We start from the raw sequence: 14,976 nt of genomic DNA on the forward strand, positions 1-14,976 counted from the left end.
CACTTTGAGGCCCAAAACTCCTTTCCTACCACAACAGCAAGCCCTGCTTGAGCCTCCAGCTGGAATTACCAACCACACAGACCCCTGGAAGGGGCCGGGGGGGGCTGCGTTTCTGCCCCCAAGCACACGGGAGCTGGCAGCTCTCACCCAAGCAGCCTCGCAGCCCTCTCCTCCCGCCTGCTGGCTCCACGTGCCATCGTCACTGTGCTCCTGCCACCGCTCCTTCGATGCAGGGGAGGAACGGGCCCCGTGGGAACGGGCCAGGGTGGCACAGCCCCACTGGGTTTGCAGATGCAGACACGCTCGGCTGAATTTTAACGCAGGCAAAAGCGACAGATGTGATTTACTTAAGCTGCTGTACTACCCTTCTCTGCCCAGGCAGGACGAACTGCTCCAGTTATACCTATTTTTGGAGAGGCTGCCAAGGCCAGCTTCCCCACGTGGCCCTAATTTGGGGGACTAGCAGGACAGGGCTGTGGCAGGCAGCCCCTACTCTACTTACCTCCTGCGTCGACTCCTTCTCCTTCTGAAACTGGTGCCTCTCCTGACTCAGCTTGTCCCCCATCTTCCTCTTTTTCTCCTGTTCCTCTGTGAGCTGCACAGTGAGGTCTTCGATCTCATCCAGCAGCTTCTGCTTCTCCTGTAACGACACGAAAAGCAATAGTCACAGGGTCTGTCTTCATTCGGCGCTGCCAGGGCTCTTCCCACTCGCTCAAGGACACGGCACACGCTGAGCGCTGCGGGGAAGGCTCCGCTCGCTGACGCATTCGGATGCTCTGCCTGCTGGGATTTTCGTTTGCTGTCTGAGGGCTTCAGAGCCCGAGTGCTTTGGCAGCAGCAAGAAGAGCCCCACACTAAAATAGCACCGCTAAGAGCGAGGTAATAAGAGATGACTCAAGAATAAATGCACACAGGCAAATATCCGCACTTGTGCGGCTTTCTGGGCAGCGCGATGCTGGCGTGGGACGCGGCTTGGGCGGGACTGGGGCCAGCACGGGGGCTACAGGCCAAAAAGAGACGTTAAATCGTAAGGCTCCTTAGGTCTGAATTTCAGAAAAGCCACGAATCCAAGACCTTAAGCCACTCTAGGGATGCTCATTCTCTGTTTCAGATATGAAAGAATTTCATTGAGGACTGACCCAAGAAGGAATACGGCCAGTTGAAGCCAGGATGTAAAACATACAGCCCAGCTCTCCCGCCCTGTCCCCCCCCTATACTCAAAGCCCTGGCTGAACGTTTGAGGTATAGCTTGTCACTTGGCGATGGCAACAGCCCTGCGCAGGCCACTTCCCTGACCAGCAGCACCCTTCTGCCTATGACCAATTCACCCCCTCCCCAGGCTCACAGCTTCCCACGAGGAAGGTTTTGGCTTTCAGAAAGCCAAAAATGCCACGAGACCCCAGCCAACGCTGGTGCTGGATGGCCCAACGCCACGAAGAGGTGAGGAGCAGCTCCGAGGGGGAGCTCCAGCTGCTGGCTCTGGGGTGTCCTGCCCGCGGAGCAGAGCACCAGAAGCACCACAGCAGCAGGAAACACAACGCTGACGACAAAATCCTGATTTTGGACACTGGACAAGAAGCAGTTCATCAGCAGGGCTTCTCTCCTCGGCAGGGAGGGGCAGGAATTGCACCTCTCACTCCTCATTAATCCCATGAACTGTGGAGAAAAGCAGCACTGCTCCGCAGAGAGATTAAGGATTAAAACCAACTTTGCGTGGCTGAAACACACCTAGGCAGAAAATTTATCCTCAGATCCGCAGGGGTTTTCCTACCCCCAGCCTCAATGCACTGTGCTTACCAGGTCTCGGCAGACGGAGACCACTTCGTCGTGGCCACGTGAGGTAGAGACGGAGCCGCAGCCCTCTCCCGCAGGCTCAAAGACTGCGAGCGGATGAAATGCTTGAGGGCCTTCGGCTGGGCAGAGAGGTTTGATTTCACTTAAATTTTAATCTTACATCTGCCACAAGCTTGAACAGAAACAAAACGCAGCCTTTGTACCAGATGTTACATCTGTAACCCACATTCTCTCCAAAAAGGAAGATCTTGTCCATCCCGCGGAGACTGCGGCGCCTCGGCAAGCCTCCCACCCCGGCCCCGTCAGCAGCCGCACGCCCTTGAATCCCGAGCAGGGCGGGAGGATCTGGGAGATAACGCGGCGCTTTGAAGACTCAACTCGCAAATCCCAGCGAGGGCGTTATCTGCCCGGGCAGGACGCGGAGGTGAAGCATGCCTGCTCCTCTTCCTCCCTTGCAGCGGACTGTCCCGCTGCGGGCTGCAGCCGCAGGGATGGGGACAAGCTTCCACAAGAGGGCACGAGTCCCCTCCTAACCAGCCAGGACAGGGCTGCCACCGCTGCCCGCTGTGGCTTCACGCAGGCTGCACCGTCACAGAGAGGTTTATTAGGGGTTTGTTAATCCCAGCTTCCAAGCCAAACACTGGGAACCTGCACGGATAGCGGTATGGGATAGCTCTGGTCCGAGGCGAGGTCTGCAGGGACTGGAAGGCAGAAACAGCTGATTTGCTCGTTATATTAAACGGATCTCACGTAGGCCCTTCGTGTAAATGAGAATTTCAGCTCCAGCCTTGTGAGGCAGCAGGTGGGGACCCAGAAACACAGCTCCGGCTTGCGCACCCCAAGCACCCACGGTCCTCACCTCCTCCAGTCTTTCAATGTTAGCTTTTAAACACGGGACGCAGGATCTCAGCTCGCTGTTCTCATCATCCAGTTGCTGCAGCCTGCAACAGTGGAGAGATGCGTAAGAAACTCACCCAAGCATCCCAAGTGTAGGAGACTTGGTTGAAACATCACTAGGAATATTAAACCAGGACCTGCTGAAGGCAAGCCAGCAGGGATTTATCTTTTCAAAGCAAACCCTGAGACTTCCACTATTTCTACTCCCAGGGGAAAAAGCGGGGCATCCACACGATTTCTGGCAAGTTCGCTGTCCAGCGCCATGCCCTTCTCAATCAGGTCCAAGGCTATTCTTTAGGCCAAGGGCTTCATCAGTCCCCGGGCCAGCCTCAGCGCTAGGCACCAAAAAGCAGACACATCGCCTGGGCAGAGTCAGAGCAGGATTCAGAGAGGGCTTCAGCTTTGCATTCTCCAGGTAGTAACATCCATTTGTCATGGGAACTGTCCTACTACAAGCCCGGTAAAAAGCCCCACTGCCTTCACCTTTCATTTACTGGACGGGTTGAACAATAGCAAAACACATTCTGGAAAAGCAGCAAAAAACCTGTCAAATAAATGAAACCTCTCCCACACCCCTTTTTCCTCTGGAAGCCACCAGGCGGCATGAAGCACCCTGTCCGGGACACTGCCTGTTGGACAACTCTTCCTTCCCAGGTATTTGCCTGTTTCCTCGAAGGTGGAAAACATCTGAGCATCAAACGGACTTCCGTGGGTCATTCATGGGAACGAGCACTAACAAACCCCCTCTTCATTCACACGCTGTGGAGCGCACGGACAGAGAACGTGAGCTAAATTTAAACTGCATCAGGGAAATTCAAATAAAAACTCTGAGACCAGGTTCACGGAGGGGCTTGATTTTGGAACGAAGGTAGGAGAAGTAACCAAAACTCAGGGTTTATAGTGACTTTAGTTACACCTTTAACCAAGTTAAACTCACTGTCTACCGCACTCTGTCTCCCCAAAGGTTGCAGTTGCAAAGCAGCAGCCTGTACACGTATTCCAGCGTGCACGTGTGGGTCCAGGAGACCTGCCAGCACCCAGCCCTGCCCCAGCCCCACCTGGCCTGCAGGTTCTCAATCTCAATGCTCTTCTCCCTCTCCATTTTGCTCAGCAGCTCTCTCTGCTTCTTGATCTCCTCCAGGAGTGTTTGGTCAGCTCTCAGCTCCTGCTCCTTCAGCTGTTCCTCGAGAGCATTTGCTCTGCAGAGAGAAGAGAGAAAGGATTAACCGTTCCTGATGGCTCACCCCGGCACGCTGCCATCCCACAGGAAGGATCAGACTCTCTTCCCAGCCTTTCTCCCATTGCACGGGAGAGCTGGAAGAAGCAGACTTTGAAATAGAGCGAGGGAAAGTACAGCTATTGCCATCTCAAGGAGCAGGCATATGAGGGCTTCACTTCGTCCCAGCAGATGCAGTGGGAAAGCAACACGGTCCATGAAACCCCCAAGGACGCTGCTGCTGACCAACACAACGGTCAAATAAAATAAGCCAGGTGGTACACGCTGGTATTGTCTCTGTCTAGTTTTTTTAAGTCTCCAGGCTGCATCAAAACCCTTTTTGAGGGGAAGGCCAACAAGAGGGTGAGGTGAGGGTGAAAGCACAGTAATCGTTTTATAACCCGCAGCCTGTGGGTCACAGTCACAGCATCACCTAGAACAAGCTACTTAATAGGAATCTCAAAATCATTTACGTTGGAAAGACCTTTAAGATTATCGAATCCAACCATAAATCCCAGGGTTGTGGTTTCACCTGTAGTGGCCATGGCAGAGAAATCCTCCTTCAGCCGTTTCCAGCATTTTGGGCTCCTTTACTCTGCCCTGAAGTAGCCTCGTTGCCCAGAGAAAAGACAACAGCCCCAATCCTCCTCCTTTTCACTCTCTCACGTCCCCAGCAAAAAATACAGGATCTGCAGGTCAACCTTCTCCGTGTGCCAGCGTAACAGCAATTTCCACGCGGTCCTGAGACCGTGACAGTGCAGGCAGTGGCCGCGTTTGCTCGGACAGGGCGGAGGGGTTTGCCAGCACGCCCACCCGTCCTCCGGAGCCGGCAGAGGCAGCTCGCACCCCGGCGCTGCAGGGAATCGCCCCAGCAGCGGTCCGAGAGCTGAGGTTCGCTACTGTGCTGGAGTTTCTGCAATGGCTTTGCATAGGAAGGCTTTGGCCAAGTGAACCTATTCTTTAACCAGCAACGAGTACACTCGGGGCTTTACTTGATTAAAAGCCGACTGACGCTTCTGGGCCAAGCCACTAAAGTGAAAACATTTCCCTCGCTGCAAAGTTTATCAGGGCTTAGAGAAACCTTTGTTTGAATCACGCCATTCCCTGACACGATTGTTACTTAACAGTCTTACAGGCCTATAGATAAACTCCTGCCGGGTTTATCTGCTGAGGGTAAATACGCTGCTGGAAGAGAGAAGCCTGCCAGATTAGTAAAGACACCGATTACATCAAACGGGATCCAAAGGGCTACACCCCAGCCAGGATCCAAAAGCAACAGGATCAAGGCTGGCTGGGGGAGGGTAGAGATGGGTAGTAGGGACCCTGCCGTACCTTCCACCCAGACCTAATGGGTGAAATAAGGGCCGGAGAGTCCACACAGAGCGAGTACGAAGTATATATCCTTCCTGAATGGGAAGTTTTCCAAGAAGCATGACCCCCCTGCGGTCCTCTGAGCCAACCCCCGGACCTGCAGAGCTCCACAGAGAGCTTTCAGGATGGACACGTGGGATGGGGAAGCACATAAAAAAAAAGAATCTAAAAAGCACTGTTACAGTTACACGCATCTGAGCAGAAAGGAGATATTTGCCATTTGTCCCGGCTGAGCTGCAAGCCGTTTCCTGCGCTCCTGGGAATTTGCCGGAGACCCAGAAAAGCGTGTGCAGGATGCCGCATCCCTCGTGCGGTGAAGGCAGCCTGAACCCCGGCTGGATTTAACCACGGCTGCCCTCTGCCACGGCAGGATCGGATCATCCAGGGCAGAGCTGTGAAGCTTTCCTGCTATTTTCTGTCCGTCTCCCTCCTCTCCTGCTGCCTCCTTTCCCCACACGCTCCCCAGGAGCCCGCTGGAAAGGCTCGGGGTGCTGCAGTACACAGAGGGGGAAAAGAAAAAGCACCCCAGGCGATGCAAAGCTGCATTTTGGCTGCGGCACAAGCCAGGCTCCCTTACCTGTGCACGAGCTGCAGGTTTTCCTGCTTGAGGCGGCTGTGCTGCTCACCGTTAGCAGCCGTGTCCTTCTCCAGCTCCGTCACCCGCTTCTCCAGAAAGACCACCTGTGCATGGAGAGGGAGGATCAGCCGCCCGCCCTTAAACCCGGAGCAACTCCCACCTCCTTTACACCCTTGTTTCTCAGTTTTTGAAGTCTCCCGTGTACCAATATGGGGCCAAAGGCTTCACTCTTTCCTTTCTTCATACCCTTCGTGACGACATCCTACACGGAGGTCTAGAGGGAAAGACCCCAGCTGCATCACCAGAGCTCCGCGGCGTCCAAGTGTGGCCCTCAGGCTGGGGAGAGCCGCCCCCCCTGCCCGAAACAGGACCAAAAGACCCTGGGTTCACAGCTCTGTGTAAATAAAGTCACGTAGGAGGAAACAACGCCAACTGGTGGGAAAGGACCAGAGATGAGTATTTTCTCCCTGTACCTTATTTCAGCTATATTTGCATTTTCATTCACTTTCCCTAAATAATGCAGAACTTTGAAGAGCAAAGGGGGCCAGGAGTGCCCCTCTGCTTCCCACCCAAGCAGGAGGGTGGGGAACCGCAGAAGGACAGAATTCGCGGTCCCAAAAATCCCATTTATACCCATACAAGAACAATCATGAAAGAGAGGCGATTAGGAGCGTGTCTGCAAACCCCGAGCCATCGCTCTGGGGAGAAAGGCAAGCGACATGCAAGCGTATTAAAAAAAGACACACGCAGAGACACAGGGCCTTTCCCAGAAGCGCGTACACAGTTTCCCAAGCCGGATGCCTTCAGGAATGTCAGTGTTTTATTCAACTTCCAGACTTGGAAAAATGTTGATTTTTTAAAAATTTTTTTTAAAGGTCTTCTATGCATTACAGTTACAGCAGAGCGCAGCCACACACATATGTGTTTCTCTTTTACACTCTGCTCCCTGCAGCTATTTGTGATTCCAGAATTAAAAAGCCATTTACCAGGAGTTTCAGGACTGCAGCAAATGCTTACACAAGCCACAACTCACCTATCTTTACCTTTCCTGCTTTCCCTTAGCTATCTTTTAGCTAGGGGGGAATCAAACAAAAGCTTTCTTGTGCTCCTGCCCCGCTACCATCTTGCCCTACAATCCTTTTCTCGTAACACCCCAGTAAAACCCAACAGGACCAGCACAAAATCAGCTTTACATCTTCACGGCACGAGCAGCAGCGGCAAGGGCGTGCCGAGGAAAGGAAGTCCTTGTTTCGCATCAGGCGACTTTGCTCATCTCAGAAAAGCAGAATTTAAGAACATCTTATTACGTGAAGCAGAAGTGAAAATACAGCCTGCAAACAGCTACCCCCTCTCCCGGCGGGAAGCCACCCTCACGGGGAGCGGGGCAGCACCTCCACCCTGGGAGAAGGCACCAGTGCCACCTCCTGACTCAACACAGGACCTCAGCAATTCCACTCGGAGCGCTCTCATTCTCCATCCCCTCGATTCGGAGGGGCTTCGTACGTCCCACCTGCACTCATCTACCCAGTGCTGGCTGCGCAGCAAGAGGAGCTGCAGCCTAACTCCTGCCTGGGGATCTCATAGAGTCATTAAGGTTGGAAAAGACCTCTAAGATCATCGAGTCCAACTGTCAACCCAACCCCCCCATGCCCACTACACCATGTCCCTAAGCGCCTCATCTACACGTCTTTTAAATACCCCCAGGGACGGTGACTCCACCACTTCCCTGGGCAGCCTGTTCCAAGGCCTGACCACTCTTTCAGTAAAGAAATTTCTCCTAATGTTCAATCTAAACCTCCCTTGGCGCAACTTGAGGCCATTTCCTCTCGTCCTATCGCTGTTACTTGGGAGAAGAGACCAACCCCCACCTCGCTACAACCTCCCTTCAGGTAGTTGTAGAGCGCGATGAGGTCTCCCCTCAGCCTCCTCTTCTCCAGGCTGAACACCCCCAGTTCCCTCAGCCGCTCCCCATCAGACTTGTGCTCCAGGCCCTTCACCAGCTTCGTTGCCCTCCTCTGGACACGCTCCAGCACCTCCATGTCCTTCTTGTCGTGAGGGGCCCAGAACTGAACACAGAGCATTGCAAGCCACTACACGCTCCGGGATAGCATAGACAGCACTGCCCTTACCTTGTCCGTGATGTCCTCTTCTGTACACTCCAGCGTATCCCGGTAAGACCCCTCCATCACCCCCACGGACAGCGCGCTCGTCTGATGCAACTGTCTATAACAGAGACAAACCACCCCAACCCACAGCAACATGAACATTAGAGCCAACATCGCGGGCCACGGCAATTTCAGATGACAACCGCTCGAGCAGGATACGGTCCCCTCTCTCCCCTCCTCAGCTGCCACCTCCTTTCCCAAGGGGATTTAATAGCACTGCTCCTTCTTGGAGCAAAGGACGGCGTGGGCCAGGTCCTTCTCACCGCCAGAAGCTCCAACGGGCAATGAAGCTCACCGCCTCGGTGCGCCCAGATAAGAGAGCCGAGCGGGTGGCTGCTTACCGGCTGCACGAACGCGCCCTGCCAGGGAAGCGCAGACGTGGACGCGTGCTGCTAGGACTTCACACCGTGACCACTTGTTCTTGCTCTTTGGAATGGGAGGAGATAAGAGCCCACTCTTTTCACTTTCTTTCTTTACCAACATACCAAGGCCGTGTATTATCCAGCAAAGGACAGAGTACTCCGCTCTAGCCACTGATAAAGGTAAGAAGTGGGGGGCAGCGGGTGTAAGGGAAGGGAGAAAAAACCCTGAACCTGTTGTGAAACACCCCAGCCCACCTCCCCGCACCGGCCACCACAGCCGAGAGCGAGCTAATCATTAGCAAGGCCTTGCGACACTTTGCGGCCGTCGAAAGGACACCCCGCGGAGGGGCCGATCTGCGTTTAATCCTCGTGATATCGCTGCAGATCAGCTCCATCGTCTCGTGGCACGAGAAACCGCTGTTGCCACGGGGAGGGGCGGTTGTATTGCAGCTCTGTCAACCCCGGGCAGATGCTGCCCGGAGAAAACCAACTCTGCTCTCCCACAGCAACACAAAGGATGAGCAGCCTGGTCTACCTTTGAAGCCAGCACTGCTTTGAGCAGGAGGTGAACGAGAAAACCACAGAGGTCTTTTTGAACCTCAATTTTCCGAGGAATTTGTAACGTGGGCTCTCAAATTCACCCTGCTACGCAATATGCTCATGCAAATATTCATGAAGCGTAACTGGCATTTACCGAAGAGACCACAGCTGAGCACCAGCCTTATTTTGCATCCTCACCCCGAGTGTATATTTAGATCCTGAAGTCTCGGGCACATTTGTCATTTAAATCATGCCAAGCACAACGGGGCCTGAGCAGCTGAGATTTCTTGGCACAAGCAGAACCTGGATAACAAGAGTCAGGAAAGAGCCCTTACCAAAATAAAATCCATTTCCTAAAAGCCAATGTTTTGGTATTATTCAGTAATTACAGTATCTGCAACAAAGGCCTTGCTTTGGGCTGATCTTAAGGAACTGGCTCCACTCTGCAGCAAAACCCCGTTACCTCTGTCGTGATCACAAACTAGACTTGACTGCTCTTGAATTAACCAATATTTACCTAATTTACCCAGGACAAGTCCCAGCCTCAGAAAAGCATCTTACAAACGCAAAGGGCCAGGAGGGCTCAATCCCCCATCGACAGGGCATCTCCATTCCCAGAAGCGTAACTCAAATTCTCCCCAAATTTGCTCTGCCAGACACGGGACAAAAACTAGACCCAAAACAGGAAACCTGGGGACAGGCTGCTCCCTTCAACCTTCTTTCCTGCCAGTGTTTTTAACAAAGATCTAGAAAGTGAGATAAACGGAACTAGGAAATGTAATATCAAGGACCCGCTTCCTCGCCAGGAGGGGAAATCGTGCCAGGGGAGAGTCGCTGACCGCGGGACAAATGGAGAAGGGGAAAGGTGCGAGAGCGCAGCGGGGAGGGAGATGTACAGAAGCCGCTCGGGTGAGCGCGGGGAGCAGATCGAGCGCCAGAGCATCACCCAAATCGAGCTGCCTATTCCCTGCCCTGCTCGGGAACGAGCAAAGAGAAAGCCAAGGACTGCGGAGGGCAATCTCCCTCCCAAGAGGGAGGCAGGACAGCTAAGGAAAGCCTTAGTATATTCCTAAACGCACGATGACACGGGAACAGGAGGGATGGCGAAGCTGGGACAGGAAAGGTGAACATGGAGAGGGGATGGACCCTCTGCCCCAGCGACTCAGAGCAAACTCTGCAGCTTCTCCTGTGCAGGCAGGGATAAAAATGCCCACAAAGAAAGGGTGACGGGCACCACGTGAGACGGTCCCGCAGGACAGAAGCAGCACGGCGTTAAACCCCAGGGTGGGGTTACCTGCAGTCTCCCCCCGGGAGCTCCCCAGAGCCCCTGCCCGAGCCGGAGGGCTGCTCCAGCAAAGCCAAGGGCCAAGGATTACACTGAACAAAGTGAAACAGAGCCAAGAGAGTCGTCTAAGACGGCTAGCTTTTTTGGGGTGCTAAAGAAATCCCTCCGAGCGGGTGTACTGACTGGTCTGGTCTTCTAGAGACTCTGGAGACCCACCACGGTGACACTGGGGAGAGGACAGTCCAGTCAAGCAACCCAGAAGGACGTGGCTCCTGGAGACTCCTTCCCCGCTCCACGTGCCCCCTGCCAGGGCACTGGCAGGGTGGAGGGGGGAAGCACCCCTACTTTTGTCCTGGAAAAACGTCAGGTTGACACCAACCCCCAGCTGCATGCATGAGTGAGAAATCCCCATTTCAGAAAAATGGCTGTTACAAACTATATCAGAATTAAACCCGCTTTTCCCCAGCGCAACATATCCAGAAGTACAACACCGCAAACTTATTTTGACAGCCTTCCTTCCGCGGGCCCGGCAGCTAGTACGGGCACCCCTCTCACCGAGCAGTAATACGAGTATGAGCTTACCTTGCCACCTTCTTGCTTGAGAGTCTTTTATTCGGACTGCAAAATGAAGAAAAAAAAACAGGAAAGAGTTAGGAAAGCTGACAGGGGAGAGCGAGGGAAGCAGGAAACTGCAAGCAGTCCGGGGCACATCCTCTGCTATGGCAGGGGAGCGCCCACACGGCATGCACCACCCGCACAGCCCGGCCACCCCCGGTCAAAGGCAAGGCGAGGGAACCGCTCACGTTTTTAACAACCCGTCAATAACGAACCAAATGGAATAACGCTGCAGAAAACCTCACCGCCTCCAGCAATGGTATCCTCTCACCCGCTGATCCCTGTTCCTGAAAGCTGATCCCCAAGGAAAGCGCTAATAATAGCGGTGAGTTTGGTGGGCTTCAGCCCGGTGCCGACGGCAGACCGAGCTACGTCTCCTGCACCCCGAACTACGTCTCCTGCACCCCGCAGCACCCCAGCCGCCCCCCCCGGGAGCTCCCTGCCCGGCGCCTGGGGGACAGGGCGCACCTCCCGCCTGCAAAGGGGCACCTCCATCCTTCTGCATGCTGGTTTGCACTTCTCACAAAGGTTATTCTCACTATTTGGCTCTGGATGATCGGAGAATTTGCTGCCTACGTGTGGCTCAGAGATTTTAGGAGCTGTTGATCATGTCTCTTTCTGGATTTTAAGCACGGGCGCTGTTATAATCACTGGGGACTGGTAGGAGCTCTCCTTTGCACAGATTACTGACGGAGATCACACACCCCAGCTCCGTCTATGCCCGAGCCAGCTGCCACCATACCATAGCGGTCAGGGTCGAGCCAGTGCTCAGCGTGACCCACGGTACGAACAGCCAAGGTCTGCGTTACCCTGCCCCGGGGACGGGGCTGCGGGCTCTCCCCGCGGAGGGAAAAAAAAAAGCCTTTTTCAGAAACAGCTACTTGCTAATATGCTCCTTCCAGTCCTTCGGTCGCGATCGATGCAGCTGCACGCTCGTGAAGCAAGCGGGGCTTGGATCGCACTCCTCATCTTCCACCCAAACACACACTGTTGTCAAACAGATGGCACTGGGACACATCACTGATACAAATCGTCACTGATGATGACAGCAAACACAGCTCTAGCCTGAGCGGAGAAGCAGCAATTGCACTCCCTGGTGCTTAGCTCAGTTTAAAGGGAAAAAAAAAACCAACACCAAAAACCAAACAACTGGGAATCCATTCCTGCCTCGAGCTGCAACAATTGCATTAGTTCTTAGGAGGAGGAATTAAAAATAGCTCAGGACAATTTTCTTTTAAAAAAAAAAAACCAAACACTGACTGACCAGGGGTTGTTGTCAGGCTCACCAGCCCTCGTGTCAAAAGTGCATCCTCAAACCCCAGATTTCCACGGAGTGCAAGAGCCGCTGCTGGCCGGGCTTCAAGGACGCTCGGCACCCGCCCGCGGGGAGAGGTCAGGCCCTCGTGTTCGCCGGCAATCGTAACGTGGCACGCACGGCCCCAGCACCGGAGGGAGAAAAAATATTTTTCTCTGCAAACAGCTTATCGGAAAGCAGGGCCGGCACCTGCGGGTGTCTCTGGAGGGGATGAGACACCACCGCTGCTTCAAGGGCACTAAAACAAAACGGCCTTTTACAGAACTGGTTCATCCCAAGCTCCCGGCGGATTTCTTCCCTGCCTTCCCGTACCACGGGCTCGGGTAACAGTGCCCCGATGCCGGCACCAGGCTCCCCACCTTATTCCAAGTGTAAAACTCTGCAAATACACCCACAGCCTTTAAGAGTGAGGCTGGTACACGGCGGCTTGGGCTTCACCCCAGCTCTAGCATCCTCTGGAGCAGATGTCTTCAGGCTTCGCCTGCCAGGCACGGTGCGAGGCTGCCTGGCCCAGATTTTCCTCCAGTTTCTGCTGCGCTCTTCGCCTGCTTGTCCCCTGTACTGAGGGCTTCACGTCGCTGGCGATGCTGGGAGCAAACAGGTCCTGCCGTGTCCCACGTGCTGCACGGGGACACCTCTCGCGTCCTCACCGCAGAAAGGGTGGGCGATGCCCCTTCCACCGGGTCGGTGCGCAGAGGCACTTGGAACAAGTTTCCAGCAAATTTGTGCACAGGAAACCCCGAACACAGAGGGAGGAACCATACCTACTCGCCCTGAGCCCAAAGCGGCTATGGAATTCCCACCACGACATCACGGGGTGGGGAAGCCTCCTCTGGAAATCCCATCCATCACAGGAGGCTCCGAAGTGTTAGTTCAGCTTTGCAGGTAAATTTGGTGGAGAAAGCCTGAAATGGAGCGGGGCTACTGGTGCATCCAGGGAAGTCCAATGTTCTCCTTACCAACCACATAACCTGAGACCCCTCACTGACCCTCAAGGCCTCCAAACGCAAAGGCAACTATTTGCCTGAGAAAGACAGAGGGAGAGAGGTACTTTTTCCACTAAAAAAAATTAAGGTCAAGCTCCTGTTTCTTTTCCAGTTCTCTTCCCATAGCTATATAGCCCAGGAGAGCTCCCATGTCACACTGTCCCTGTAGAGGACAGAAACCAAGAGCATGACCAAAAACCAGGCTTGAAATAGCACACCAGATGCGAGCAGAATGATCATCATTAATGCCACCATCCTTCCACCCAGGGGACTGCAAACAGGTCTGAAAAAATAAACAAACAAACAGAAATCCCTCCCCACTTGTCAAATCAAGTCCAGCTGCTGGCTGGTAGACCTCAAACGTCACGTTCAAAAGCTCATGAAGTTCCTACACAAAGGCCCCGGCGTTTATCACATCTACCGGGCTAGTGGTGGCACGCAGGCGGCCGGCGAAGCTGGGTGGAACGCGATTTTACTGCTGCAAAGCAAGAGTCTACAGGAGAGCTCCCAGGCCACAGAGAGCAAGCTGATGTTTTCAGGTTACTGCTGCAGCGGGAGGACGGGCTGTACCTGCCCTTCCAGGTTGAACCAGCAACTCAGGCGTGCCTCCGCGCTGGGTATTACCGGCCAGAAGACCTGGCAGTCTTTTCCTTGGTGACAGAAATACTGTACACGATCAGCTTACGGTTTCAAGTCCCGGTGCAAGGACTGCATTACTGGGAGCGTGGAGAAGCACCCACCACTCGGCAGGACATGCAAAGAGGCTGCCCAGAGCAGAAGGGAAGACTCTCATCGTCTGCCAGCCTCCGTGGCTCAGATTAAAGGAAACTTCTGCTCACCCTCCATAATGTTATTACAGCCTTTCCCACCTGGAGAGGCTCACCTCGTTCGGTGAAATTCATCCCCTTTCGCAACCAGGAATCCAGCAATGCATCAGCAAAGGAAAGCTGTGCAAGACAAGGAGAGTCTCCCCTTCAAGAACGTCACTCCCCACACTGAAATGGCCACACACAAGCCCAATTACCTATTCATTTCAAGATCATTCAGGCGAGCAGAAAGATCCTCGAGGCGGTTGATTTGTTTGTGGCACTGGCTACAGTAAAACTCAAATGCTTCATCTGCGATAATGCTGTGCAGTTTCGCAGCGAGCGGATTGGCGCTAGAGAAATCACAAGGGTCATTTCATCAGGACAGAACAGACGGGGCTGATTTTCGTCCGTGGCTTCCACAAGCTGAGCGTACGTTTGGGCAGGGGAACTTTTGGTGTGAGATACAAGACTCGCAATTAAAAACTTCAAGGCAGATTGGGTCACCTCCCCCCTCGATTTTAGAAGCCAAATCGCAGTCAATATGGAGTTGCTGTAAGTTAGCAGGACTTCCATCACCCTCCTCCCAGAGACTTGGAGCAGCTGAGCTTGGCTTACGTTTTCAAACCCCCGTGCCAGGCTGCTCTTGCGGGGGACCCCCCGAGAGCCCAGGGAAGGCGAGGTGCACGCTTTCCACAAACCTACACGAACTGCAACGTTCATTTTCCGACATGATTCTCCAAGCAACCTGTCTCAGGAGGCTCTAGCAATGGTCCTGGTTTGCCTCGGTGAACTCCCACACCGCTGGACTGGGCAAGAGCCACATCCTTTGGTCATTCGCACCGTTTTCCAAGGGGATGCTCTAAAAATAGATGAGCTGTGGAGCTGCGGACCCACCATTAGTAATGCACAGAGTCGGATTTTCATTGCAAAGAGCTCCCCTTCGAAAGTAAGCTCAAAATGCGGTTGTGATTCACCTGCCGTCTCCTATGAAGCGAAGCCCGCAGAAGCTGAAGCAGCAGCTTTGCCTCGTTGTAGGGAACATCC

At 53.9% G+C, this 14,976-nt stretch overlaps 1 protein-coding gene across 1 annotated transcript in view; it reads right to left on the bottom strand.

Moving 5' to 3' along the window:
• Positions 1 to 14,976, bottom strand: part of RAB11FIP3 (RAB11 family interacting protein 3) — a 59,335-nt gene that overhangs the window by 4,831 nt on the left and 39,528 nt on the right. The window contains exons 5-11 of the mRNA XM_075165879.1: positions 14,148 to 14,282; positions 10,790 to 10,825; positions 7,985 to 8,078; positions 5,856 to 5,959; positions 3,750 to 3,890; positions 2,654 to 2,735; positions 503 to 640 (exon numbers count right to left, since the gene is read on the bottom strand). Of these exons, the coding sequence (XP_075021980.1) occupies positions 503 to 640; positions 2,654 to 2,735; positions 3,750 to 3,890; positions 5,856 to 5,959; positions 7,985 to 8,078; positions 10,790 to 10,825; positions 14,148 to 14,282 (730 nt within the window). The remainder of the gene's footprint in view (positions 1 to 502; positions 641 to 2,653; positions 2,736 to 3,749; positions 3,891 to 5,855; positions 5,960 to 7,984; positions 8,079 to 10,789; positions 10,826 to 14,147; positions 14,283 to 14,976) is intronic.

Source organism: Calonectris borealis, chromosome 16 (assembly GCF_964195595.1).
Source record: "Calonectris borealis chromosome 16, bCalBor7.hap1.2, whole genome shotgun sequence".
Taxonomy (NCBI): Eukaryota; Metazoa; Chordata; class Aves; order Procellariiformes; family Procellariidae; genus Calonectris; species Calonectris borealis.